We start from the raw sequence: 26875 nt of genomic DNA on the forward strand, positions 1-26875 counted from the left end.
AAGAACTTAACCTCACACCCATAGACCGTTTCAAAATATACAATCACAAAAAAAAAGGAAAATACAGTACAATAATAGACTAAAATGTTCCAATCCAGACTAAAGACGACATAGTGAATGTTAGAATTGGTTATGTGAATTGTCTGTATTTTATTTGATTATTAGAGTATAACATGCCAACATATCTCTGTATTTTCTTGTTGTGGAAGCTGAACATGGGCAAGTAGAATATGAGCTAGATACAATAAAATTACATTGCTGTGTCATTTGTTGCATGACTCAAGACTCCAACTGGCCCTATGTGAGATTTAAGATTGCAACGATCGGAGTCTCCTTAAACGAAAGATTATATGCAAACCAAAACGGGTGGCCTTGGCACTAGTTTTCTGACCTACATTATCTGGGCTTTATTCACATACATTTAAATCAAGTGAAAACATACCACACACTGACTAGTAACAGGTTGTCCATGTTTAACAAAATTCAAACTTTTATGGGTCACCAGTTTACAAGACCTAATCCGAGTAACATAGCAGGAATAATGTAGCCCCTCCGCAATCTACATAAACTGTAAACAATACGGTGCAACAAATAGTTTAAACCGATGTGTTGCCTTAATACAGTGCATGTTTATGATACATAATATTACAGTACGTCTTTGCTAAACTACATCAAGAAACGTGTGTTCACGCAAAACTACTGGAGCTGAGACACTGAAATTTCTCTCTAAGGGACTGAACAATATTTTGCTGATTTGAAGATGGTGGCCTCCAGAGATAGTCACTTAGTTTGTCTTCATCTTCATAAGCTATAACGTCAGATGTTTCTTTGAAGTTTGATGGTTTGCCTGGTGTACTAGGCCTGCTAAAAGAAGAACAAGACATTACAGCACTACACCGACTTTGTAAACGATCAGGATCTTGGTGCACTCTTGGATTTCTGTGACTTGAACCAGCCTCCTGCTCTTCCTCGTCATCTTCAGATTTTATCTCCACATAGTCGTCATCATCATCATCGCCACCATCTCCTTCTGTGTCTTTAAAGTTTGCAAAATAATTTAAAGTGGCTATCTGAGCATTAAGAGAAGACAACTTGCTCAGCACCAATACCTTCTGAGAATCCTGCAGTGTCATCTCACAATTTTCTTCTTGATATACATTTTCCTCGATATTGCGATCTCCAGAATTGCAAAGCTCAGGCTTTCTCATAGCTCTAAAATTACATGGAGTTGGTTGTACAGGCATGTTTTTTGATACTTTAGTGGACTGTTCCACCCTGTGAATGAACGTAGACGATGAAGACTGAGGCTGCATATGCAACTGTTTTTGCTCACAGGACACTCTCCTACCTAATGATTTACATGCAAGATCCTGATGGGTGTTTTCATCATATTGTTGACTAACTGTACTCCATCTCTGGGAATGCAAAGCCTTTGGAGTCAATTTGATCAAAGAAGGGACAGAGCTTGCATTTGTGATATTCTTTTGGTGGCTTCTAGCACAATTTCCAGCATAGTCAGATTTTGATTTAAAGTCCTTGAAGTCAGGCCACGTAAAAAAATCTGTAACGTCTCCATTAGTGTTTGTAGAATCCAAGGCCAAACTATCCGTTTGCAAACATTTACTGCGACGCCGAGAGGTTATAGGGGAGGCTGGCTGTTGAAACTGTTTCTTCCTCGAATCTGGTGAATTTTTTGGGCTGTCCTTGGCTTCATTTTGCATTCTCGCAGGAGAGTCACGAAAGATAACCTGGTCATAAAGCTGAGAATATTCAGCTATCCTAGCACCTATAAACAAAAAGAAAAACATCAGCAAGGTTCAGTGGAAAAAAAGCAAAACAATTTAGTTTAATCTGACAAAAGTCATAAAATGTTTATATAAATAATATTTTTTAATTCAATATTAGTACATTCAATTGTAACGTACCAATAGCAGGCCCTCCTTGCTTCTTTTCTTCCATAATAGCTGCTAGATCTTTTGGTTTTAGTTTCTGTGGTTTACAAAGTGGTTGTTCCTGCTCTGGACTTTTCAACTTTAAAAGCTGATTGGCCTTTCTTATTTTTTGGCTGTATTGGCGAGCCATTGTGAAGACTTTGTTTTTGGATTTATCAATGCTGTCCAAACCCTGAGTACTTAGGGCATCTGAACAAGAAAGGGTGGTTTCAGATGCAAAGTAAGAAGAATCCACTAAGGTCATCTCATTTGCAAGAGAAGTCCTATTTAGACTTAACAGTGAGCCACTGGTAGAGGTTTTGGCACTCATTGTATCTTTTCTAATATTTGGACTATTTGTTATGGGTAAATATGAATTCTCTGGCAGACATAACGTTGAATGAGAATAGTCTACATCCTTTTTGAAAACGGGCACACTTGCTGTAAGACGCCTTTCATTTATATCATCTTTGCTCACAGGAAAGGATGCCAAAAGACGCTCATTCTTCTTTTCTTCATTCTTTTTAATGTAGTTTTCCAAATCATTCCAGATTTCATCCACTTCTTCAGACAATTTATCAGCCGCAGACTTGTGAGATACAGAATCCGAGTTGGAGGAAGTGTCCAACAAATTAAAATATTCCCCATCTCCAATGGGCACACGATGGTCAGAGGAGTCATCTTCACTAAACTGCAGGCTTTCTTCAGAAACAAATCGATTCATATGACCAAAACACTGAAAATCTGAGTCCATGCCCAAAAACTGTTTCCTTTTAGAATGCGAATGCGGTTTCACGTGTTCCAATGACTGTTCTGGGAGACATATAGAGTCATAGATGTTTTCTTCAATGATCTGAAGCTCCTGGGAGCAAGAATTGGATATTCCCTTCTGATAGTCGGTCTTCTCTCTGGTTGATGCGACAGAGCCTCTATTGCTGTCACAACACTGATGAATGGAATCACTTGCAGTACTAACAGAAAGGAAGTCAGAATCATGTTTTCTTAAGAGTCCCATTTGTTTCAGGTCTTCATAACTAATATTATCATAAACATGTTCAATATCATCAATAGTAAGCTCTTCTGAAGAATCGAGAGAAGAACGTTTTTGGCCTTGTTCAGATGAGCGGTTTGAAAGTTCACCATGAGAAGACTGATAGTTTGATTGCCTGCTCCTCAGATTACGAGGATGGGATTTATTTTCCCCCACGCTACTTGCTCGTCTCACAACTCTGCCGTAAGAACCAGACATATTTTCGTCTTGCATTAGTCCAAGGTGCCAACTACAGGGCCGACTAGATGCACCACTTTCTTGCTGTGCCCTTGAAGCAGATCCGGACATCATAAACATTTGGTAATCATCGTCATCCTCATCCTGTGGATGCCGTCTGGCAGGAAAAAGAGCTTGTCTAATTTGATGATCAGTCCAAATGTTTCTCAAAGTACTTGCTCCTCCAAGAATGTTCATGATTAAAGAGTTGCCCTGTGGTGTGCCCTGCTGTCTGCTCAGAGGGCAAACGCGTGAACTGGGAAAATGCTGCTCTGCATTCAACTGCGATGACTCTTCATCCGACTGATCCTTTGAATTCTAACAATAAAAAAACAAACTAAAATTTATACCAAACACAAAAAATATTACCACAACAACATTAAATAGGTTTTTTCAGACATGAGAGTTTTGTAAGATCATCATGAGGAATAATTCCAAGCTGTCCCCCAGAGCGGCTTCAAAGTGGGGTTAGTGAGCTGTTACATTGATATCTTTTATTAAGAAAATATAAATCTTACAAAGGTAAGTGATTTGTTGAGAAGAATACTTACATTCATTACGGCCCTGCAAAACTTCCAAGTTTCAAATCAAACACAAGTCAAATATTTTGCCAATTTAAAACAACTGAATTGGCAAAGCTGTGTTTATGCTACGTCACCTCAGTGTCAGGCAATTGGCCACAACCATAGTTTCCATGCCTGGTGACCATCAGAGGCACAGGAAAGCATTAAGCCTCAGAAAAAGTCTTGAGGCTGTCTCACTGGTGCGGTTACCGCTTGCACCTTACGCAGTTGTCTATCATCTCAGTTACTAATTGACAGTTAGTCACCAGAATCAGGAATCTGCACTCACTCCCACAGGAACTCAGGTGCTTAACTGTGCCAGGAAGGGCCAACTCCCCAGTAAATCAAAAAAGAAAAAGGCTCCAGGCACTCAAGGGTTCCATCAGGCAGATTTATTGAAAGAGACCTCATCGTGAGGTTGAAACGTTGTTGTTCGTCTCTTTCAATAAATCTGCCTGATGGAACCCTTGAGTGCCTGGAGCCTTTTACTAATTGACAGTTAGGCACTAAATTGTTTAAGCTTTAAATAAAACATTTATATATTCTTGTAACTGGGCTATGTTTTTTAAGGTTTAATTTAACAAACAAGGCACTTGCGACGATACGGTTGGTCGATGCATTCAACAATACACTCACTGTGGAAGAATAGCTTCCCTGTTTGGAAGCCCAAGCACTAAAGGCATTTATATTAGAATGCTTTCAAGAACAAAAAAACATCCCATTGCACAACATGGTGGATTTGCTTTTGTGGATTCCATTTAAGATTAATTTGCATAGCAGTTGCTATCCTGCAACGATCGGATCTGAGAGACAAACAACCGTATGAAGGTGGAAAACGCAGCTCACGCATTTCCAAACTCTATGCTGTGCTCAAAAGTTGTGTCTAAAATGGTATTTGTAAATGAGAGCACGCGAGACCACAGATAAGTAACGAACAAATGGCGCACTTGTATATTTTGTATGTTTGACATTTTATATGTTTTATATTGATTACAGTTTTGCTGTTAAATAACTAAAGACAGCAATGACCGTGTTTCCTATGTTAGCTGTTCTTTGGCGACAATGCATAGCAGTTGATAACATTTATTGCAGGAGATCAAAGCACAACCCAATAAAACTAACCTGGCCGTCACATAAACTAAGATTAATACTTCTGCGTTTTTCCACGTTGTCTGACACTTGGCTGTTGAGCCTCTTCCGGCCTCCTTTCATCTTCTGCTGAGAACATGGCAGTGAGTTCTAGAATATAATAGGCATGTTAGGCACATCAATATTACACATTTACAGGACTGATAGCAAATAGCCAATATACATATCACACCTGCTCAGACTCCTCCTCATCATCAGCGTCGGTCTGATCTGATGCTCGCAATGCAAGACCTTCTCCGTAGGGCCTGTCAAAGTAGTCCTGGGTGTTTTGAATGTTACCGGTCTGACTTAGAACGCCTTTCCGGATCATTTCGCTGGACGCCAGTTTAGCAGCTTGACAAAGCAGACTGCTCTGTATGCTGATACGCTGCAAAATTGACAATACATACACTTTAGGTATTATCATCAGTTTGATCCATTTTTCAATGGCCGGTCAGAATATGCATGAGGCTCTTCTACGCTCTATATAAAATTTAGTGTGTCTATAAATTATATATGGATCTATTTATCTTTAACAAATAAATGTCACCCCAAACAAGTCTATTAATCAAACACACTTGGAGGCGAAACGCTGAAGAAACATTCGGTATAGGGAGTGTCGTTCAGTAATCAATATAATGTAAAATAGTAGGTATTTTAAATTTCTGCAAATTTTTTTTATGTGAGCTGAGTCATAATAATGGTCATTACGATTGTTGCTTGAATAAAAACTGTTAGCATTACATAAATTACACATCTCTTGTGTTTAGTGTCCCTTTAGAAAACTGTAGTAATATTGTTAAAACTCACCTTCTGGGTATCAGGACTCATATCTGGGGGAACAAAATAAATAAATTAAAAATTAAAACCAGAAGCACAAAGACTAAAGGGTGACTTTTTTCTTGTACGTCAAACAATTGCTTACCATTTTGCTTCATGACCTTATGCAGGTTAGATGACGGTTCTGGAAAACAGAGATCATTACAATTTTAACATTATTGCAACGATTAGTCCACCAATTATTATTTTCCATCACCTACACAATAGTGGGGGGCAACTTAATTGTCAAGTAGACAAGGGCACTGGGTCCTACTTAGAAGTCTATACTTTCCTTCCATGAAGAATGAGGACCTCTCTTATTCTTATTCCAACTAGTAAAACTTGCATAGTAACCTCACCCGTATAAAATGGCATATCCCCGCGCTTGGCCGCAGAAACAAATTGGGGTCAAAGCCCCCACATACATCTCTGGTTGTATGCGTTTCTCCCTCTCCCAGTAATCTCACACATAAGAGGCAACAGTTGGAATTTACCCATATATTATTTTTTCTTTATTAAAACATATTTTAGTTGAAAATAACAGTTACCTGACTTCCTTCTGACTCTACATGTTGCCAGGTCATCTTTCAGTGTTGCAGAGGATTTTCGTTCTGCTTCTGAAGCGTAAGAAAACCCTGGATGATCTGAATATTTACAACAAAAATATATCAGGACACAGTTACAAGGCAAGCTAAAATTATCAGAGCTCTGCATTATTCCCTTTGGCAATAGCCAAATGGGGGACAAGTTTGTTTTATGGAAACCCCTGGGAATTGCCAGTCCCCAATCGCTAGGGTCAAAAAACACCATGACCATTACAGCTATGGAATCTGCTGGCATTCTATAAATGTAAAGGTAGTGACCCTTAGAAAGACATCAAAGGTAACTTACAAAGTTGTAGCGTTCTGAGAAACACGTACACTAGGGACAAGATGGGGAAAAATTGGGGAAAAAAGGATATGGGCCTTACTAAAGACTTCAAAAAGAGAGAATTATGGGAGGAAGATGAGACATCAGTTATAAGACTTCTAAAAAGGGACACTGGTTGCTTATACATTATAAGTGGCATGGACAAACACTAATGTTATGTCATTTAATACCATAGTCAATATTAAAATTACTTTTGAGGTCTTGCTAGAAGTATAAGAGGATTGTCTCCAGAACACTAAGATGTTTTTACCTTTATGGAATCTCTTAACATTTGCTTATTCATTTGACCAGGTGATACTGGCTTTACATATAATTTATTTTGTGTTCATTTTATATAAAAGAAAAGAAATGAGAAAAAAGGAAAAAGAAAAGAGAGAAATAAAAAAAAACCTGAATAAAACAACTTACGTATAGCATCCATTTCCAAAATCGCTTGTTTAGCCTATAAACAAAGACATAAATAAAAATTTTAAAATGTACTGTGTGCATGTATGTATGTATGTATGTATGTATGGATGTATATTTAAAAGGCATAGGGCCATCTATCCCAGCAGCGCTGCGAAACTGTAACAGGTTCCAGCTTACATTAAAATCGCTAGGCTTGGTAATATGGTAAAGTGTATTAATACAACCCTCAACATGACATCATCAATCCTGAACATATCCATCTGAAAGCTGTTAGACCAATTTTGTAATACTGGGGAATAGCCACTAGGTGTCAGTAGAGCACCATTTACATCAACAAGAAAGGCTATTGTTGAAAAATTCCTACCATGGCTATAGTGCATGCGCGTGTTGCTGAAATTGCGTCAATGCTGTTATCCGGTTTAATGATTAAGACTGGCCATCAGTCCCATTTTAAATGTTTTCACTTATAAACAAACATGCAAGTCAAGAAAATACCTTTGCAGGGATTTTTGCTGGGTGGTTCTCAAGAATCAACCTCTTCAAATGCAGTATCCACAGTCTCTTATCCTGCTGTGATTTAGCCTGTCAAAACAAAGCCGATTAATCTCCGTACATCAAAAAACAAAGAGACATGGAACATTTCTTTAACAGCTTTCTTTCTTAGCTACACTGTTTAAGCATACTGGACCGTGTAATTATGGTATATAACGTAACACATGCTCTGCAACATGTCTCAAAAATCATAGCATAACAATGATAACTTAAAATCAATTCAGGTATAAGGAAGGATTTTCCCCTCTGAACAATAGTTTACGGTTATTATGTTGAGTACTTGACCCAAAAGGCCAGCAATCCAATCACCGCGCACTGTGTGGGCGCGTATATTATATATACATATATTTGCATTCACACACACACAAAAATAATATGGATGCCCCCACGTCATAAAAGATTGGGGTTGCATAATCTGTATGAACAGCACTTCAAGTTCTACAACTTTACAATATGTAGTGTGTCCAAACCCTTCACCTACTGACACACAAAGCCCCTTCCGGGTTTCCACCAAGACAAACATTTTAGATTTTTTCGCTTTGATCCTGCATGCGCCATGTAAAGCCAGGATGATAATGTGAACAAATTTACCTGCACGGTATGCTGTATTTTAGGATTCTTATAATGAAACACGCTAAAACTAAGTGGTTCTTTGGGAATCACTTCAACCAGCATGAGATTGCAGCACTGCGGGAAAGGAGAAAAAGATAAGAGTTATTTGAGAGAAAGAAACCCAAACATTTTGTGTTATGTTATAACCCTTGAAATGTTAGCAGTGAGTAAAGTATAAAATATTTTATCTTCTGATGATGGGTGTTTAATCTATACATTATTTTGTCTTTTGTTGCATAATTTATATATATATATATATATATATATATATATTATATATATATATACACACACACACACACACACACACACACACATATATATATAAAATCACACACACACACCATATTTGCCCGAATATCGGCCACACTTTTTTTTTTTTTTTTTTTAAAGACTTTAAAGGTTTAGCGCAGGAATGCAGTTCCGGGCGCCGGGTAAGCAACAGGGTTACGATTCAAATCCCCTGCAGCGCTGCAGGGGACCTGGATCCAACTCTCCGGCAACCGGATACGCGTAGACAACTTCCGGTGCCAACACTTCCGCTGTGGGAAGTGCTGGGAGGTAAGGTTGTCTAAGTGCATCACGCAGATGTTCACCGGCCACAGCGATGCGCGTAAACAACCTCTGCAGCCGGCACCGCGCGATGCGATTAAACAACCTCCCTTGTCGGCACCGGCTACGTGTTTTGCGCAGACGTCCACCGCCGGCCCCGCTAGACACCAGGAGTCTGCATTGGTAAGTCGGGGGGGGCAGAGTAGAATATCTATAAGTAAGGTGCATTAAAATGGCTATTGGTTTTCTGTTTGTATTTAATATATGTTGGCTAACTGCATAATAGATACCAAAAATGTTAAAATAAAGTACGTTTGGTAGAATACTGTTTTACTATTCCACTGATGTGTATTTTTTCTAAAAATATAAATTTTTCTTTAAAAAAAAAAAAACCCACCTAACTTTTAGGGTGCGGCCTATAATCGAGCCAATGCGGTCTGTGTGTGCACACACTCTCTCTCTAAAATATGGTATAGTACATTAGTAATTTTGTTTCTCAGAGATGAAAACTTCCTTGACACGCTTCGTTTTGCCTTCTTTGCATGTGATTGTTTTCAAGTGTCACAATGCAAAACTCCATATGACTTCTGAATCATTATTAGCATGTAGGGCGCTCACAAAGGAAACATTGTTTTAATGAATGGGATGCAGTACTGCCAGCGCCCCAGTGCCGTGACCTACCAGGATATGAGCTTTGTAAGAGTATGTGTCTTCCCTTTTCTTTGTGATGAGAAGCAGTCTATCAAACAGAAACAAAGTACGCTCGTTTTTGGCTCGCTGAATACGGAACGTCCCCTCTAAAACAAGCTCTCCATAACTTGTCAGGTCTGGCCCTTTCCAATTAGTGAGTAAGCTCTGGATTTCCTGAAAGGGAAGAAAGAGACACAGAGGGAACTTTAACCACTGTCAACAATAGAGATACTCTCGCTCTAAGTGTCAGATCAAACATGCCTTATCGTACAAAAAGAATCTGGCAATTAATAGGTTAAATTGGTTCTAAAGGTTCTCCTTGTCTATGGCACAGGCTGCTGACCCATATAGCATTGTGTGTGAAAACCTGAATATGCTAATCCTCAAGGTCATTTCAGGCCAGCCTTGATTAATTACTAACAAATTTGCATGAAAAGCAGTCCCATGGATGATGACTCTAATAAACAAAGATCCGGTTGCAATTATCTCCAACGTTGCACTCTGTCAAAACAAATTCAAATACTGCTACTTTCCATACAATAAGAAAGCAATTTCCCCTCCATATGATCATATCATTTAGGCCTTACACTCAAAGAAAAATCCAGATGGCGGAGATTTACGGCTGTCAATCAGCTTATGACAAAATAATGTTATCATGTTGATGAGAGAGTGATTACCAAATAAAGTATGCAGGGCCCGATAACAATTCAAAATTAATAATTATGTTCTCATATACTAAAGGACTTCGAGCAGCTGGCATCTTGTAGAAACAGCATGTAGCTGTCACAAGTAACATGGTAGTGCCAGTGGCGGAACTACCGGGGTCGCAGGGGTCGCGACTGGGCCCTGGAGTTCTGCCAGTCAGGGGGGCCCAAGGGGTGCCGAGCGGTTGCTGAAAACGACCGCTCGGCAACTCTTGGGCCCCCTTGACTGACAGAAATCCAGGATGCCTCTGCTCCCCGCCGCTGCTGCCGTCACCGCCGCCGCCTGCCTCAGCGCTGCCCAGAGTGCAGTGTTGGGAGCGTGAGGCGTTTGTCTCGGGTGCCGGCGCTCAGCAGCTAAGCGCCGGCACCCGAGACAAACGCCTCACGCTCTCAACACAGGGGTTGACTGTAAGTGACCTACAAAGGGGGGGTAGTGAGGGAGAGGGTAGATCGTGAGAATGGGGGGGTAGGGAGGGAGAGGGTAGATTGTGAGAAGGGTGGGTAAGGAAGATAGAGGGGAGATAGTGAGAAAGGGATAGATGGGGGTGAGGTGGGGTGGGCCCTTAACAGATTCTCGCACCGGGGCCCTGAGGTTTCTAGTTACGCCCCTGGGTAGTGCCATACCTGGGAACTCTCCGTCAAAGCAAAGCCCCCTTAAGGTAAGAGATCTTGCTGTTGTCAGTAGGCAGTCCCGCTGGGACACATCATTTTTGGAGGAGAAGTGGACATAGAGTGGGTGGTGCCACAAAACCAGTCCCGCGTCCCCAAAGTTTCCATGCAGGGACCTGGAGAAGTGGCGCTTTATCTAGAGCATGGGTGTCCAACCTGCGGCCCTCCAGCTGCTGCAGGACTACATCTCTAATAATGCTCTTTCAGCTAAGGACCTGGCAGAGGAGTATGGGACATGTAGTCCTGCAGCAGCTGGAGGGCCGCAGGTTGGACACCCCTGATCTAGAGTCTCCGGGCAAAACCCAGAGAGTTTCCAGGTATGGTCAGTGCTCACAAATGAACTGTGCACTCACGTGCTTGGTAGTACATCCAAAAGCACCAACCAGCAAGTCCAACAAAGTCCACAGCACCAATTGTAAGAGGCGGTTAGGTCACCGACGCCAAAGCACTACTAAATGGAAAATAAATCCCAGCGCGCGCTATATTTAAATTACCAGATTACCATTTATAACATTACACAAAAAAAACATGTTAATGTATGTTAATGTATGTTTCGACATTGGTGGCTTTTTCTTTGATGTATCGAAAGAACCCCAGAATATGTTATATTCCGGCACTCTGTTTTAATACATCGCGCATTGGAGGTTTTTTTTTTTTTTTTGTTTTTTTTTATTATGTTTTCAACTTTAGTTCAGCTCATATGAACTATAACAATTAGAGAAGTTTAAATACGCGTGTATGTTACAGGACCTGGATATTTTTAGTTTTATTGCTCCATTTTATAGCTGGAAGGGCTCTCTGTCATAACATGAATCCTGGCTGTCTTCAAGACTAGCTGAAAAACAACACGACGACAGAACATCATGAACATTTTTTCTTCTATGCTCCGCTGTTACTCTAATTAGCTTTGTCAAAGGCTTCTCTCTCTGTCGCTATTCTATTGAACAAGTCCTTAGTCAAATGTGATGGCTTTTACTGGGCCAGCATAGAAAAAGACGTAAAGTCATCTGTAAAAGAAACCTCTGTGGTACTGGAAGGCTTCTGTTATCCAATAAAAGGCATCACCTTTTTGGATCAATATGGCTTCATCCATTTTTCTTCATCTATATATTAAATACATTTATATTGAAGCACTTCTCACTATTTAGAAGATCTCACATTAGGTTTCTGGGCTACTGTTCAAGACCACTTTAAAGTTGACAGATATGGGGACTGAACAATATTTAAGCACATTTATAAAAGATAAGAAGCCCTGCAAGCAGAGACCAAAATGCTTATACATTAACCTAAAAAACCTCACCTGAAGGCGAATGTCATGTTCATGTTTCCTCTTCATGTCATTAATGTGCCACGCTACCCTCTGCATCGTGTCTATGGCATCCAGGACAACATCATATCCCTCTGTGTCCTTATCCAGGTGATTGGATATTTCCTATTAAAAAAGGACACCATCATTAATTATGGAAACTGAAATTTTGTGTTTCCCTATGCATCATACGACCACTGTATGGCCAAATCGCGACCTTATTCCTCCATCTTACAGATCACAGACCGGTTAAGGAGAGGTTGTGTAATACAATCATCCATTAAAGCTTTAACTGCCAAATGCCTATTAATCCGTCTGCACCGCCAAATCCTATTACAAAGAATGCATATGTGGAGCAGGGTTACTGCAGCATGTCCCCTAGTAACCCTTTTGATGGCATCCAGGACAACATCTTTCATATTGAAAGGTGAAAGCAAACACATAACCTAATAACCAGTGTCATACGTATGGACACCAGTACAATTAACTGCAGGTACTGTTCAGCTAATGTAAAGCCTTAAGGACTCAAACCAAATAAATAAAAAAAAAAAAAAAAAAAAAAAAATTTAAAAAGGAACCGTAACATGAAGAATTGGACATGACTGAGCTCTCCTTGGGTCACTTTACTACTGACTAGAAGTACAAAAATATCAAAAACAAATACAGATGGTGGTCCAATGCAGTTGGAATAGCCATGATGAGATACACATGGTTCATACAATGGCAATAAGTTATGGTTCCTTGCAATAAGGCATAGCGTATTGGTGTACTTAAGATGACTGCTTTAAATGCAGGACCACACGTACGAAGCTAATCTCACACCAGCCACTGTTTTCCTCTGAATATTTTTTTTTTGAAGAACACTTACGTGTAACAGTAGGTGATACTTAAGGATCCTCTGAACAGGTTTCAATAGGTAAGCCCCCAAAGGAAGCGAGTGTTGTAAGACCTCCTGACGCTCTCGGAAGAATTTTGCTTGTATTTTATTTCTCATGCACTCCGTTAACACAGCTACAGACCTACAAAAGGCAGAACAATAAATAATTGATCCATCACCAATACTTGAAAGAGAAACTGGGCATAGGTGCGTCCATTTTCAAGGATATCTGAAAACCAGTTTCGAGATATCATTTTGAAATGCGTATAATGGATCATTTGTGTCCATGATTCGGCCATTTCAATGAATAAATCATTCTTTCCGTCTCAATTCTTACCTTGGGTAATTTGTACAGTATTGTGTATAAATATGGAACTCTTCACTCTGCAAGCAAACAAAATACTTTAACAAGGACACTTGACAAAAGCTCATTGATGCCATTTCTGAGAACAATACTATAAGATTATATACATGTATGTATGTGTGTGTGTGTCATGTTTAATTTAGTGTAGTGGTTTGGGTCATAGAAGTTCAAGATGTTTAATCACTTAAACACAGAAATCTTGAACCTTTTTTGCCGTTCCTATGGCAACGTGACAATTGAGTATTCCCAGAAAGAAAAAAAACACAAATTATGAATGCGGTCAAATTTTGCATGATCAAAGAATTATTTCTGGGAAGGGTGTTGCCATTCAACAGGAATGATGCATCTAATGGTGCAAACAAAGTTTCTATGCGTATACACCTGCGGAAAGCGAGATATCCATTTTACGAGAGTCACGGAAAAGAAAAAAAGAAATCTTTCCATTACCTAGAGGTTATACTATTAAACACAAAAGAAAAAACTTTGCTATACTTTTAACTACTTATGAAATAAAACTTCTCCAGAGATTAGTTATATGTAGTTAATGATTTTCTATGATAAGCTTGTCACTGTTTTAAGAGCCATTCTCTGTTTACAAAGTAATCAAATTTACTGTACTACGCAAACAGATAAAGAACTAGTTGGACAATTCCTTTTATCTCAGAGGCCCACCGGAAGCTCAACAATTTTACAATCAAGATCATAAACTTAAAAAAAACACAAAAAACTTTATATCACAACAGGCATAGGATAAAAAGACGTAATGTGAATTTTTAAGGAAAATGCAATTTTTATGATGTCATAACGATGATGTCATCTTTTCAGGTTACATTAACAAAAGCATTTAGAAGATCCGGCAAGGATTTCAGGCAGCGTTTAGCTTTTGAGCAATGTACCTTCTTAAAATCAGAAATCAGTTGAACGTGACAAAAACAGTTTAGATTATTTAGAGATGTTTTAGTGAGAGAAAACCAGATATTCACAATACTTGAAATGCATTTTAGTACATTTGATGTAATAAAGTGTATCAAGACGGATAACAAGTAATCTACTATGCTATTGTCTCAGTCTTTGTAACAATGCACAAGTCACAATAAGCCCTTGTTAGAAAACAGACGCAAGAAATGATTTGAACACAAGATTCTCTTCTAGAACCAGAGCAAGTTGTCCTTGATTCCTATTGAACGAGGGGCAATGAAACCTGTTGGTAGTTATCAGGGGAGGTCTACCAATATTCAACCCCCGATGGAAAACCCGACCATGTGGCGGCAAAGCATATCTGGCAGTATACAACCTGCTCATCCTATAGACTCAATGTGCATTTTATTTATTTCAAAGAGAAGAAAACAAAATTGAAAACCACTGATGTCTACTGCATTGTGTTTGTGTTTTGTTTTTATAAACCAGTTATGAAAAACTTTATTGCTAAAGCTTACCCTTTAACCCGTTACGGGATAAGGAAATTATCTTACATTTAATGACCAAAAGGTTCCTCTTATTGCGGTCTTGTTTTCCCCTTCTCTGTTAAATTAACCACAAAAACTCTAAATTTAAAAAAAAAGAAGAATCCATACACATATTTATGGTTTTACCAAAAAAATCATTGTGTCCCATTTTTAACCAAACCCTAAGTGTAATCATATTATATGTACCGGTAATTTGTTTTTAACCCTTAAGGGTAAAAAAACAAACAAACAAAAAAAAACGGGCTGATATACAAAGGAAAAAGAAGCTAAGTGCATGATAGTAAATAATCTATGCATAGGAGATAGACAGCATATATCATTCGTTATGTATGTTAAGATTCTTAAAATCTGTGCTAACCGAAACTTGCAATGTCATCAAAACTAAAGTAGCTTTACCAGCCACAAAGAAGTTGCTATTTGCACTGTACCGCATTACAACAGCAGACACGGCACTGTATAATTTACGTAAAACCACCATTAATAAATAATCTCTCAACCTGCTAGCTAAGGGAGTGTGTGTGTTGTTCAAACATAATTAATAAAAGAGTCATATCGTGGATTATAACGCCAAATAGGAAAGAAGAAAAACCCTTATTTATATAACAGCAGCAAATAAGATAATAAACGTTAACCTATTTTACGGTGCAGAGGGTGAAACACAGCAATCAATAGGAAATGCTAATTTATTTTTTTTCTAGATGATGACTATTATGTGGCATATCCCCTCAAGCATTTTTTACAAGAAAATTCTGTCCGCAAAGGAAGGAAAACTTTCTAATACTGATATTCCTCAATTGCAGGTGGCAATAAGGCTTTTTTTTTTTTTTTTGAATACAAGATACTCAAGAAGGTAAACTGAGCACTTGAACTTATTAACTTATTTTACCCTTTTTTTATATGGTTTTCTTTATATGGTTTTTTTTATATGGTTTTCTTTGTGAAAGAAAAAAAGTAGATAGGTGTAATTTCTACTTGATTAGGTGAACAGCATTACATTTTCACAAGTTATATTAGCACAATATGGGGGTGGATGTAGCCCCCTCAATAATGCCATAAATACCGGTATACCAAGGGAAGTTTAGTCTGGTCGAAAGCTATTTCAATTTTCCATGCTGGTTACCGACAAGAAAGTTTGCAAACTAAGATCTACACAGGCTTGTTAACAAACGTCTCTTTGTTTTTCAACATTTACTTTATTAAAAGGAGGTGAATACACTGTCTGGATAATTGGCTGCAAGTATGCCATGGTTGCATTCAATTATTGTAATTTTTGCCATACGTGACATAGTAAAGAGACCCAATAAGGTATAGGAATCAACTGCTATTAAAGAAAAGTGTATCACACTACTAGTTACAGCTATGTAGACATATATTACCCAGAATTCATCTTAAAGGGGATATACATGATTATATTTTTATGATCAGTTAAGTAATGTTTGCTTAATGGATTTTCCAAGAGCCGCTTCCTGACTTCAGTCGTGCACATGCGCATTAACGCTTGGTGACAGGACTGAACCCTGCCATGACCTGTCTGTGACACCAGCAGGCAAGCACGAAGAATAGGCTATCATACAGACAGACAAACTCTGCAGGCTTTAGTTCTGAAGATCACGTAATGGGCACAAAAAAAAAACAAAAAAAAAAAAACACATTAATGTTCCTTTTTTAAAAAAAATTCTTTAAATACAACCTCATACAATAATATAATCTGTTAGTTTAATATAATGCTTACCTTTGAAACAAAACACTCTGCTATTGCAACTGGGTCGTTGTCACAGTTTTCCAACTCATGGAGGAGTTGACTAAAAAAAAAAAATAATAAAAATAATAAGCCAGATATCGTTACAATCAAGCAGCAGTAAAGCAATCTATATGACCTTAATATACATAAATTTTTTTTATGGTATAAACCTTTACTCTGTCAGGTCATATCTATGGAAGGATACATATTACAGCACGCTATCTATTTAACAAAACACATTTTGGGGTTATTTAGCATTTTTATCTGAACAAATAAACAGTCTCCTGTTCCATTTATCTTGAGAAAGAAAAAACAAATCTTAAAAAAGTAGTCCCTGCCACAATCAGATAAAATGGATTTTCCTTCAAACAAACCTTCTGTGTGGTTTATTTTATTCAAGGTATTAACACATGTAGAGTTTCACAGGAGACATACATAACAAATATTAATTTATAATTATAAATATATTGGTATAAGCTAAAAGAAACATATCAAAATAACCATAATTCCAAATAGCTAAAAGGTTGGAGATAAAAAAAAATATATATATTCTTAACGTGTTCAACTCGCCTGTTGAAATGGTAGATATCTCGTATGTTTCCAAAAAGAGCTGACCGTTCTTCTGTTCCTAAAGCAAGTCTTGATTGGTCAGAAATACAATCAAGGTAATCCTGGAATCAAAATTAGAAGCTTTAAAAGATTTGAACACATTTGTTAACTGTGCAAGACAAAGCTTCTGTATCAGTTTCACGATATAATTTGGATATCCATTCTGTACGAACAGAATATCTTTTGTGAAAGTCCCAGTATTATCTGTTACGTAAAACCTAGCTGAGAACGAAAAAGTTCTGTGCTTTACAGACAGAGGAGAACATTTTGATTTGGACACACACAGAAACCTACCCATAATTCCCCAATCGCATTGACAGTATAAGTGTTCTCGTCGTCAATTACATTTTTTTCCCCACAAAATGAAAAAACTACTCAAAAACTAAGGTTCTTGCTCTTCACTGTAATTAAATACGGTAAAAACAAGAGTTTTCAAAAAAAATGTAAAAATTAAAACAGCAATGTACTTTCAGATTCATTCATCAACAAAAAAGTCAATTATAAGTAACAGGTTTGTGTTGAGATAAACTGGCTCATTTAGGTTCAGGAATATAAAATGTATAAAATGAAAGCCAAAGGCTACATATAAGTACAATGTGTATTCTACAAAATGTAATTCTAAAATTATACAATAAATAAGCAAATCAACAACATAAAAATGCTCATTTAGGGCTTAGGGGTGTTAATATGTTTTTAAAATAGGCCTTTGAACATATGATGGCACAAAAGGCCACACATACAAGCTACCCCCTCCTCTCTTGAATGCAATCCTCTTAAATGAACCCTTCACTAGGCATAGAACAAGTTTAACAATGAGGACCCTGTGTTCTGTCGCTAAAACGCTTACAGACAACAGTTGCACTTTGATGGTTTAAAGTACCATTTTGATTCATATAATGCAGAAAGAACACAAATAGGGGGACTTAAAGGAGCTAAAAGGACTATAGACTGGATCTTAAAGTCCCAACGTTATCTATGTTAATCGTTCTAATCTGGGGGCCTGAACTCACAGGCTCGATGATAACCCAAGGTGGCAAGTAATCAATATGTCTGCAAGCTGACAAGCCATAAGCTGTAGACCTCTCTCGAGTTCTAGGATGTTAATAGCTAAATGGTTTGACAATACATTACGAACAAATCTATTGTACCGATGGGCAAAGGTCATCCAAACAATATGGTGTCTGTATTCCACCAGGAATGGATGTTGCATTGCTGTTCTTCCTGCATGTCTCGTCTCTTGTGTTCCACAATTGATAAATAGGAGCTTGTGTGGGAAAGTGCAGAAGGTGCGTTTACCATCATGTTATGTCTGCAGTGTGTACATTGTTACATAGGTAATAAGGTATACAGGCACACCTGTGAGGCCTACTTGCCTCAAGCAACCTATGTCCTCCGATTACAAATCCTTCCCACTTATGCAAACCAAGTCAAAAGAAAAATCCCTAAGGCCTAAAGATGACCCCATTTGTGTCTAAGCTTTCTGCTTCTTCATGGCAGAAGATTAATAGGTGAAAGGAAAGATGTGCTCTTTAAGTAAGCTCAAAATAACGAAACCAAAAGCACATAATACGTTTCCATTTTCCACACATTTATTTATTCTCCAACTGTCAAATTGTAGACTAAACCATTTAATGCGCGCTTAGCCTTAGCGACTGTTTTATACATAATATGCATATATATTTACACATTTATCCAGCCCAAAAACCACCAAGCTAACTAAATATTACATCTGCTATTACGGAAAGGTTCGTTCTAATTCAAGACACGCTCGTTTCGGTTCATGTCTATCTAAACTAATGGAGAACCTTAAAATTTTTTACTGGGGACTCCCTTAATCCAGTGATATATAGTGTTCGAAAACCTAAACTAGGATTAAAAATCTTTTTTACACCAGTGAAGTGGTCATTTCAGAGAGAGATGGGAAACTGCCCAGAAGCCCTCTTTCCTCTCCTTGCCAAACTTTGCAAAGGCTGCAAGAGTCAGCTTCCACCAAAGAGGGGGAATAATTAAACATTCAAGTCCCTGAATACATTCAAACTCCCTGAATACTGTGTTTAGGCGTTTGTAACGTGCAATCATAAACCATATCTCCCACACTGAATACTGGGCCTATGGTTAAGCACTAGGTATAGAGCAAAAACACGTCAGGTGTTTAATCTCCATTCCTCCATTTTGGGCCGAGTCTCCTTGCTGTACTGCCATTTAGTGAAACATGTACAATAAATTAAACATGTCGTAGTTGCTGGGAGTTTGGACCTTTACATTTAATGCCTCTGTCGAGACCTGCTTACTCCCGGTTGCTTTATTTGTGGTGACATCCCATCGTGTGATGAGGTGAAATAAGTAATGGCTTGCCTAATTGTTTTACATCCCTCCTAGATTTCCAGTTTCGAACCAGATAGTACAAATTCAAAGGCACAGTCCCTCCATTTTTGCAGGTAATGGGGATCATAGACTGGTTAGGGGAGCTCAGAGCATCTCCCAGGAATAGAATACTAAGTTGTAAAATTGATTAAGGCCTGCACTTTTGCAGCACAGACCTGAATCGCAGCTCCCACATAGTCACTTCCGTATGTATTGAAGCAGATTGCCTATTATGACACCATTTTGCAAGGTTCGGTTTCAAGTTAGGTGGATAGCCGAGCCCCCCACTAACTATACTACCCCAATGAATGTAACTCACTTTGCCCATCACAAAACGTTGGAGGGCATGAAACATTGAAGGCTTGAAAGGGAATATGCATAATAGAGATCAAATTTCTCAAATGCTTAATTTTGGAACTATAAAATGGAGTTTATAGATTAAATTAACAGAAATGATCATTATCTGTATGCCTGAAAGTCATATTAATTACCTGTACCAGGACATGCATGTTTGCCATTTACCATTAACAAGAACCATTAAGTGGAAGCTAGTTTTAGGAATAAAGAGGGAGGCAAATTAAAATGTAGAAGAGACTTTAATATTCATAGCAAAATCTTTATAGCCAACTGCCATTGGTGGTTGTATTAAAATATACAAATACTAAAAGCTGTGTAGGTAGCAGATATACTTTAAAGTTTAAAAGCTTAGACAACTTGGGTCAGTATCAAACTGCACCGTTCTCAGTCTCTTCTTAGGTGTAAATTTCCTGTCCTAAATAAAGCTTAAGATAATGGTTCAGCTAATGGATTCCCCCCCTGGCGGGGCAATAAAAACATTATATTCAAAATTACACTTTACAGATTTAGTATACTAAATGCCTGGAGACACTATCATTTTCTAAAACGAGGACAGCCTGAAAGGCATGGATCAATTATATATTTTTCATATTTCATCTCATGAGAGCAGTTGCGTCAAATTATTTATCACCCATTTTCACATTTACTTTCTTTCTAAAACCGGCCTGTCCGACAGGTTAATCTTTCAACACTTTCCATACGGCTTAATTGAATGAATATAGAAACTGACGTGAAAATGTCAATTCCAGCCAGGGCTGGAAAGTTTTCTGGGAGGGGACCCGTGCTTTACCAGACACTATGTAAACTAAAGGTTTTGCTTAAACAGCTGCAAAAGTCAATGGAACAACTAAAAACAGACACAATGACTTCACACCAGCTCTTCCTCCAGCATTGGATATCTTGGCATTTGTCGAGTCCGGCCGATGTTTGTATATGATGTTGTGTTTGTAAATGGTGCGCCAAGGTAGTCAGATAATATGATCTTATCTTTGTATGATGTAGTACAAGTCATCCGCTAGCCTTTCATATGGGTGCAGAATGAACGAGGAAGACGTTAAACAATGACTTTGGTTACATATTGTTAAATACACGGAAGTAGGATATTATTGATATATACCTAGCACCATCAATATTCCATGGTGCTGTACAAAGGGTAAAACAGGACATAATCTGGATTTATAGACGAAAAAGTTATCTTTATTCTGGAGACCTACAATACCATGTTATACTTAAAACTTGGAGCATTGGAAACACAGGCAAAGTAGGCAAAACCATCATTGACTTCAATTAATAAAAATGAGGTTTCTCCAAGCTTCTCATGAAGAAAAAAACAAAACAAAAAAACTCTACTTTCTTTCAGGGGGGGCCTGCATTTTTAACAGTTAGCAGCTGGTAAATAGACAATATGGTTCAAAGATCTGTCCCATGCATCATGACAAGCTTAATAAAAGCAGCTGTCTCTTTAGAATTTCCTCAGTTCACTGAAGCAGAAGTGCAGTCAGTAGGAGCCATCAGAGCAACTTATCTCCCACTCAGTCAGGGTTTACAGACACTGAAGGATAAAGTCGGGCCTTTAAACAAATGCAAATGGGTTTCTAACACACAAAAAAATTTATTTACACAGCCAAAGATACTGCCGCCTCATCAGTTAACATTCAAATAGTATAAACACAGCTATCACAAATTGCATACATATGTTGGATAACGTTTGTTAATAGTTTGTGATTTTTTATTTATTTTTTTTAAATTTATTTTAACAAAACTTTGATGGCTGGTTTCCAGGTAATACTGAAGTAATGTGAAAAAAGTAATCAACCCCATAAAACTAAACAGGGAGTATGCAGTTCTAAGATAACATTTCAGAAATATCTCTATTTTTTTATGCTTTTGGCCAGGAAAGGAATTATAATAATATTATATATATTTATTTATTTATTTTACAGATGCATTAAATTAAGCCATCAAATCTAGAGGAGTTCAGCTGAAGATTTGCATTTATATAATTTCTCTGAGAGTACAAACATAAATAAATTACAAACTTGCAGAAGCAGGGCCCTCTTAATTTTGTACATTTTTATTGTTAATTTTAGAAACATAGAAATTAATGGCAGATAAGAACCAGCCAATCTAGTCTACCCGTTTTCCCCCAATGTAACATTATTGACTGTAAGAGCTACTGAATATTCTGGTGCTCTATAAATAAAGTGTAACGTAACGGTAATACTTATACCACTACAAAAATGTAGTAGGTAATGGACAAAGGCAGGTCTCTAGCGATGGTTCTCTTCTATCCACCTTGGAGGTTCTTTTGCAGCGATTCACACTAATGACTTCACTTGCCACCCAATTACATTATGATAGACCACATAAGGAACATGCCAAAGTTAAAAACATTTACTATGCTGTAGTGTTAATAATTAAAAAAAAAAACTGCAGAATTTGAACAGATTCTCAAAGGCTCAGCCATATCTTAATATGTATAGAGTGAAAAGGCTTAAAGAGGAGGCTTTCACCTCCTTGTACTGGAGATAAAAAGAAAAATAAATAGGCCAATTCGTCTTGGGTCTCCAAGTCCATGAGTGATTATATTGATTTTCTGCTTGTTTAACATGGCTGAGGGGCACAGACGTGTTATATTTCAAGCACCTCTCACCTTTTGCCAAGTATTGTATTTCACTGGCTTGCTACCGTGTGAAGCCTAGTTCAAATTCATTGTCCACAAAATCCTAAAATTCTTCATCTCTTTTTATTCTGTGACCTCGACCCTTACCTTTTTCCCTTAACAGATGTTATTCCCAATTCTTTCATTATTCTGTCATTACTACAAACGATAACCAACTTGACATCGGTCCTACTACCTCAGCAGGATATTATTGGTCTTGTCTAACACATTTTTAAACTGAACCATAAGACATCCATTAAAAGTATAAAATACTAGTGATTTCCAGTTATTAATTCCTTATTGGATGCGACATAACTTTTTTATGCTTCATATCCAAAAAGGTCTTTTTTTTCTAGGAACCATTTTATTAGGACATCACAGCTCTTTATTAAAGAATAATAATTGCTACACCATATAGTTTGCTTGACTATTTGGAAATTACAACTACTCCGATAAAGATCAGTATTAGGTATACAGTATCCATTACTGGTATTACAAGAGACTATAATGCAAGTTCAGTACTGTAAATGAAACCATTTGTTTTGTATTGTGATCAGACTGGCTTATCCTGTCTACCCGTTTGTCAAGTCAACCGAGGATGAGTAGAAATAAATTTTCCTTAAAAATCTTGCTTTTTTTTTTGATCTCTTCACAAATTAGCCTGTGCGACTCCTATTCGCCTGAATCAGCTGCAGAGGTCAAACATCAGAGAAGCCAACAAAATGGGCAAAGGGACCCATCAAAACACTGCAATTTGGCAGTAAAATACCATATATGCTTGTTGACCTTAAGTGTAGCAAGACTGCGGTCATAAAACACAATTGAGTTTAAGGCAAAGCATGTCATTTAAGATGTACGTAAATCATTCAACATATGGAAAGGTAACCTTTGGAGGCTTCTGTGGTTAAATCATATATAGATGTCACCGTTTTGACAAGACCAGTAACAATGCTAGATGTCATCCACAGCAAGGGGATAAAATTTGAACGGCATTTCCAAATAATCATTCCGTCTAAAAATAGTGAATAATGGAGAACACTACAGGAGGTTTTTCCTTGCCAAAGACTTTTGCCAATTAATCCAGACCACACTAACTACAACTATACATAAGAATAAAAAGACTAGCACTTCACATTAATATGGGAAAAAATGGTTGTTAAAAATGAAATGTGTGATTATATATATATATATATATATTCTAATAATAATTTTGAAAATATTTAAATAATGTCTTGACAGCAGTCAGAAACAGGATTAAAAATAAAAACAAAAAGGAAAAAAATCAAATTACAGAAAATACCAAAACAGTTCAGGAATGACTGTCACAGCTTTAAAATACTGGTATTACGTAAAGTCAAAAGTACGAAAGGAGTCCACTTTAGCAGAGGCCGCTAAATTGCTAAGAGTACAATAAGAAAAAAAGTAAACAATTTCCTCAAAATACACAGAGCAGTCCCGTCAATTGCTATAATTTACTTTTAAGTGAAAACCCAAATATATTAGGTTGTAAATAAAAGGTAAACTCCTGTCCTCCCTGTTAATTATTAACCCAGCAAGCCTGCTATTATCGCATTCCTCAAGAGATAACAAGAAATGGAGGATGAAAATAAGAGAGGGGGAGATACCCTGTCTATCATAAGGAATGGAAATGAAATAATTTCCATTTTAATTGCAAGAAAATCCATTGGCTTCATTTAAAAAGACTTGAGTGTATCCAAGTAGAGCCAAAATGTGACAATTCTCAGACGAGGACCCAAGAAATATTGCCAATGGTTGGTCTTTGATCCCAGCCATAGCGCTAGACTTGAATTATTCACTTGGTTACTGGGATACTATTAATGTCAATGCACTAAGAGAACCCGTAATGTCAGCTAAAGAAATATTTACCACCAGCTTGGGTCAGGTGAATCTCCTTGGCGTGGAGTTTATTAACTGAGCCAACATTGCCGTTAATCTCAACTCAACTAATAAAAAAAACAAAAAAAAACCCACTATGATGTTTGGTAAACTTTTACCTGTACAAGTCATGTTCACTAGAGAAGCCCTCAACTTTACAGATGATGGAATTTCCGTAACAAACATATACAGCCACAATACTTCCCCATATGAAATATCACAAAAGACAACAAAAAAAATCCTTAGCTCTTCCTGTGCAGGAAGCTTATGTTAGACTGATCAGGAAGTCAAAACATGTAAAACAAAAATGCTTCCCCCATGAGAATGAAAAACTGAGCATGAATGTGACAATATACCATATTTTACAGAAAACAAAACACTACAAAAATGGACACTGGTCCACTAGGAATGCGTCTGCTTTGCCCAATGGCCAGTCCAGGCCTGAAAATATCCAACTGTAGATTTATACATAGCAGTCATTAGTGGAACCAGCTGCTTCCTGTTATAGCAAGGTACAGGGTATAGGAGCAATAAGAGAATACTAGCTTCTAAATAAAACAGTTATTTAATCACAAATATGAAATCTGGTTGAAATATTAATTATTTTTATATTAATTTGTGTATTATTACACACAAATATATAGTATATACACAAATCACCAGAAGTTATGGTACACACCGACTCTCGTAGCAACATATCCTTAATAGCTCTTATTTTACATGCCCAATACAACTGTCTAAGTTCACCATCAAGTCAATGAGAACATTTTTATAGGCCACTTACCTCAACAATGCTTTGAAGATCCTGGACGTATGTCCTCTCAGTTTGAAGAATTTCTTGGACAACTCTGTCAACATACATGAGCTTTGGACTTGAAGACTCCACCACATCAGACATTGCACATTTTTTTAATGGTCCTTTCGAGTCTTTCCTTGGCGTGTCATGACATTCATTAGATTGTTTCTCCCTTGGGCTTTCATGAGCTTGTTCCCTATAACAGTTCCTGGAAATGTCATCATTTGAAAGCTGCCGAGAAGGAACTAGTTCTAGTTTAATGGCCCCTGCTTCCTTATCCTGGTGGAACAAGCCAAAATTACTGTTTGATGCTAGTGTCATTCGACTGCCAAACGAACAATGGCTATCCCTGGAAGAAGCAGAGGAGGAAGTAGACCCAAAGCTGACTGGTCTATCACCATCAGACAGCTCCATGTTTTTAATCTCACAGTAGCGGAACGGTCTGTTTGCTCTGTGCAGGTCTTCCCCAGTAGTCCTAGGGCTTGATGGCTGTGCTACAGAAGACAAAGCATTGAGGGAAGAGTGGTAGTCATCTGCAAATAAAATATACAATTTTAGAATGATCACATTTTTTTTTTTTTTTTTAGTTTCCAGAAAAGACTAATTTCTTTCAAGTTCCTGCAATCAAAAGTGTCAGCTTGGTACCAGGAGAATAAGTCATGTTCAGACCACCAAAATAATAACCTCTAAACACTGGCATACAAATATGTTGCAGTCAAAGTACACAAGTCAAGGTATGAGCAAGTTATAAGAATTCTAGACTGCATGAATGAGTATATACTGATGGGTGATGACCCTATGAGTATACAGCAGTGCCTCATCAGATTGTACTCTAAATAAGAGTTAAATTAGGCTACCAATCCCCCCATTGAAAAAAACAAGCTTCACTCCAAAATTGCCAATGACAGGGTAAGCTCTTGCCCGAGTTGAAACGTTTTCCGATTTTCTATACTATCTGGGTGTACATTGAGACTGGCAGACGTTTGTTCATTGTCAAAGTAGACCTACATACAGTATATTCTCGCATGAGATTTCTGAGAAGTCAAGTCCCCCAAAATACCTAGACTTCTTCAAGGTATGTAGAAAAATGAACATATCTAGATTAATCCCTAAAATTTATGGGGCAGTGTCGCTTCTGGGTCAGATATGTATAATAGAAAATCATCTACAGATATGGTAGTCTTACGTCTGTAGATATGCCTTTGACTTCTGAAGCGTTTGTAATCAGGTAACGTAAGGGATCTATTTAAATAATAAAAAGCAGAGGCAACAAAAGGACAGTCCTATCACATGCCCCTAGGCAATATCAATAGCATAATCTCCATGACACTTGTAATAGTCTGAGTAAACTTGGATGTCCCAATCAAGTGAGGCCAGAATACCTGATTAAATTCCTTCCCAACTTTAAATGTTCTCATTTTTAAAATATCCGAAAGTGTGATCGACCAGTGGACAACCACCCATCTACGCAGTTCCTCTAGATCGTAAGCATGTTTCCGTAAATTATGTTATATATTGCTTGTTATGTCCTATTTACCCATTGTACCACATTGTGGAATATGAGGGTGCTATATAAAACAAATAATAACCAAAGGTTTCTCTATGCTACTGT

General features: G+C 37.7%; 1 protein-coding gene across 1 annotated transcript in view; it reads right to left on the reverse strand.

Moving 5' to 3' along the window:
• Positions 1 to 375: 375 nt before the first annotated feature.
• Positions 376 to 26875, reverse strand: part of PLEKHG1 (pleckstrin homology and RhoGEF domain containing G1) — a 103486-nt gene continuing 76986 nt past the window's right edge. The window contains exons 3-19 of the mRNA XM_053458857.1: positions 25252 to 25796; positions 17150 to 17250; positions 16571 to 16640; positions 13346 to 13392; positions 13000 to 13150; positions 12126 to 12257; positions 9444 to 9626; positions 8190 to 8285; positions 7542 to 7628; positions 7047 to 7080; positions 6257 to 6352; positions 5815 to 5853; positions 5700 to 5722; positions 5083 to 5277; positions 4884 to 5000; positions 1926 to 3516; positions 376 to 1786 (exon numbers count right to left, since the gene is read on the reverse strand). Of these exons, the coding sequence (XP_053314832.1) occupies positions 687 to 1786; positions 1926 to 3516; positions 4884 to 5000; positions 5083 to 5277; positions 5700 to 5722; positions 5815 to 5853; positions 6257 to 6352; positions 7047 to 7080; positions 7542 to 7628; positions 8190 to 8285; positions 9444 to 9626; positions 12126 to 12257; positions 13000 to 13150; positions 13346 to 13392; positions 16571 to 16640; positions 17150 to 17250; positions 25252 to 25796 (4607 nt within the window). The 3' untranslated portion in view covers positions 376 to 686. The remainder of the gene's footprint in view (positions 1787 to 1925; positions 3517 to 4883; positions 5001 to 5082; positions 5278 to 5699; positions 5723 to 5814; positions 5854 to 6256; positions 6353 to 7046; positions 7081 to 7541; positions 7629 to 8189; positions 8286 to 9443; positions 9627 to 12125; positions 12258 to 12999; positions 13151 to 13345; positions 13393 to 16570; positions 16641 to 17149; positions 17251 to 25251; positions 25797 to 26875) is intronic.

Source organism: Spea bombifrons, chromosome 3 (assembly GCF_027358695.1).
Source record: "Spea bombifrons isolate aSpeBom1 chromosome 3, aSpeBom1.2.pri, whole genome shotgun sequence".
Classification (NCBI taxonomy): domain Eukaryota; kingdom Metazoa; phylum Chordata; class Amphibia; order Anura; family Pelobatidae; genus Spea; species Spea bombifrons.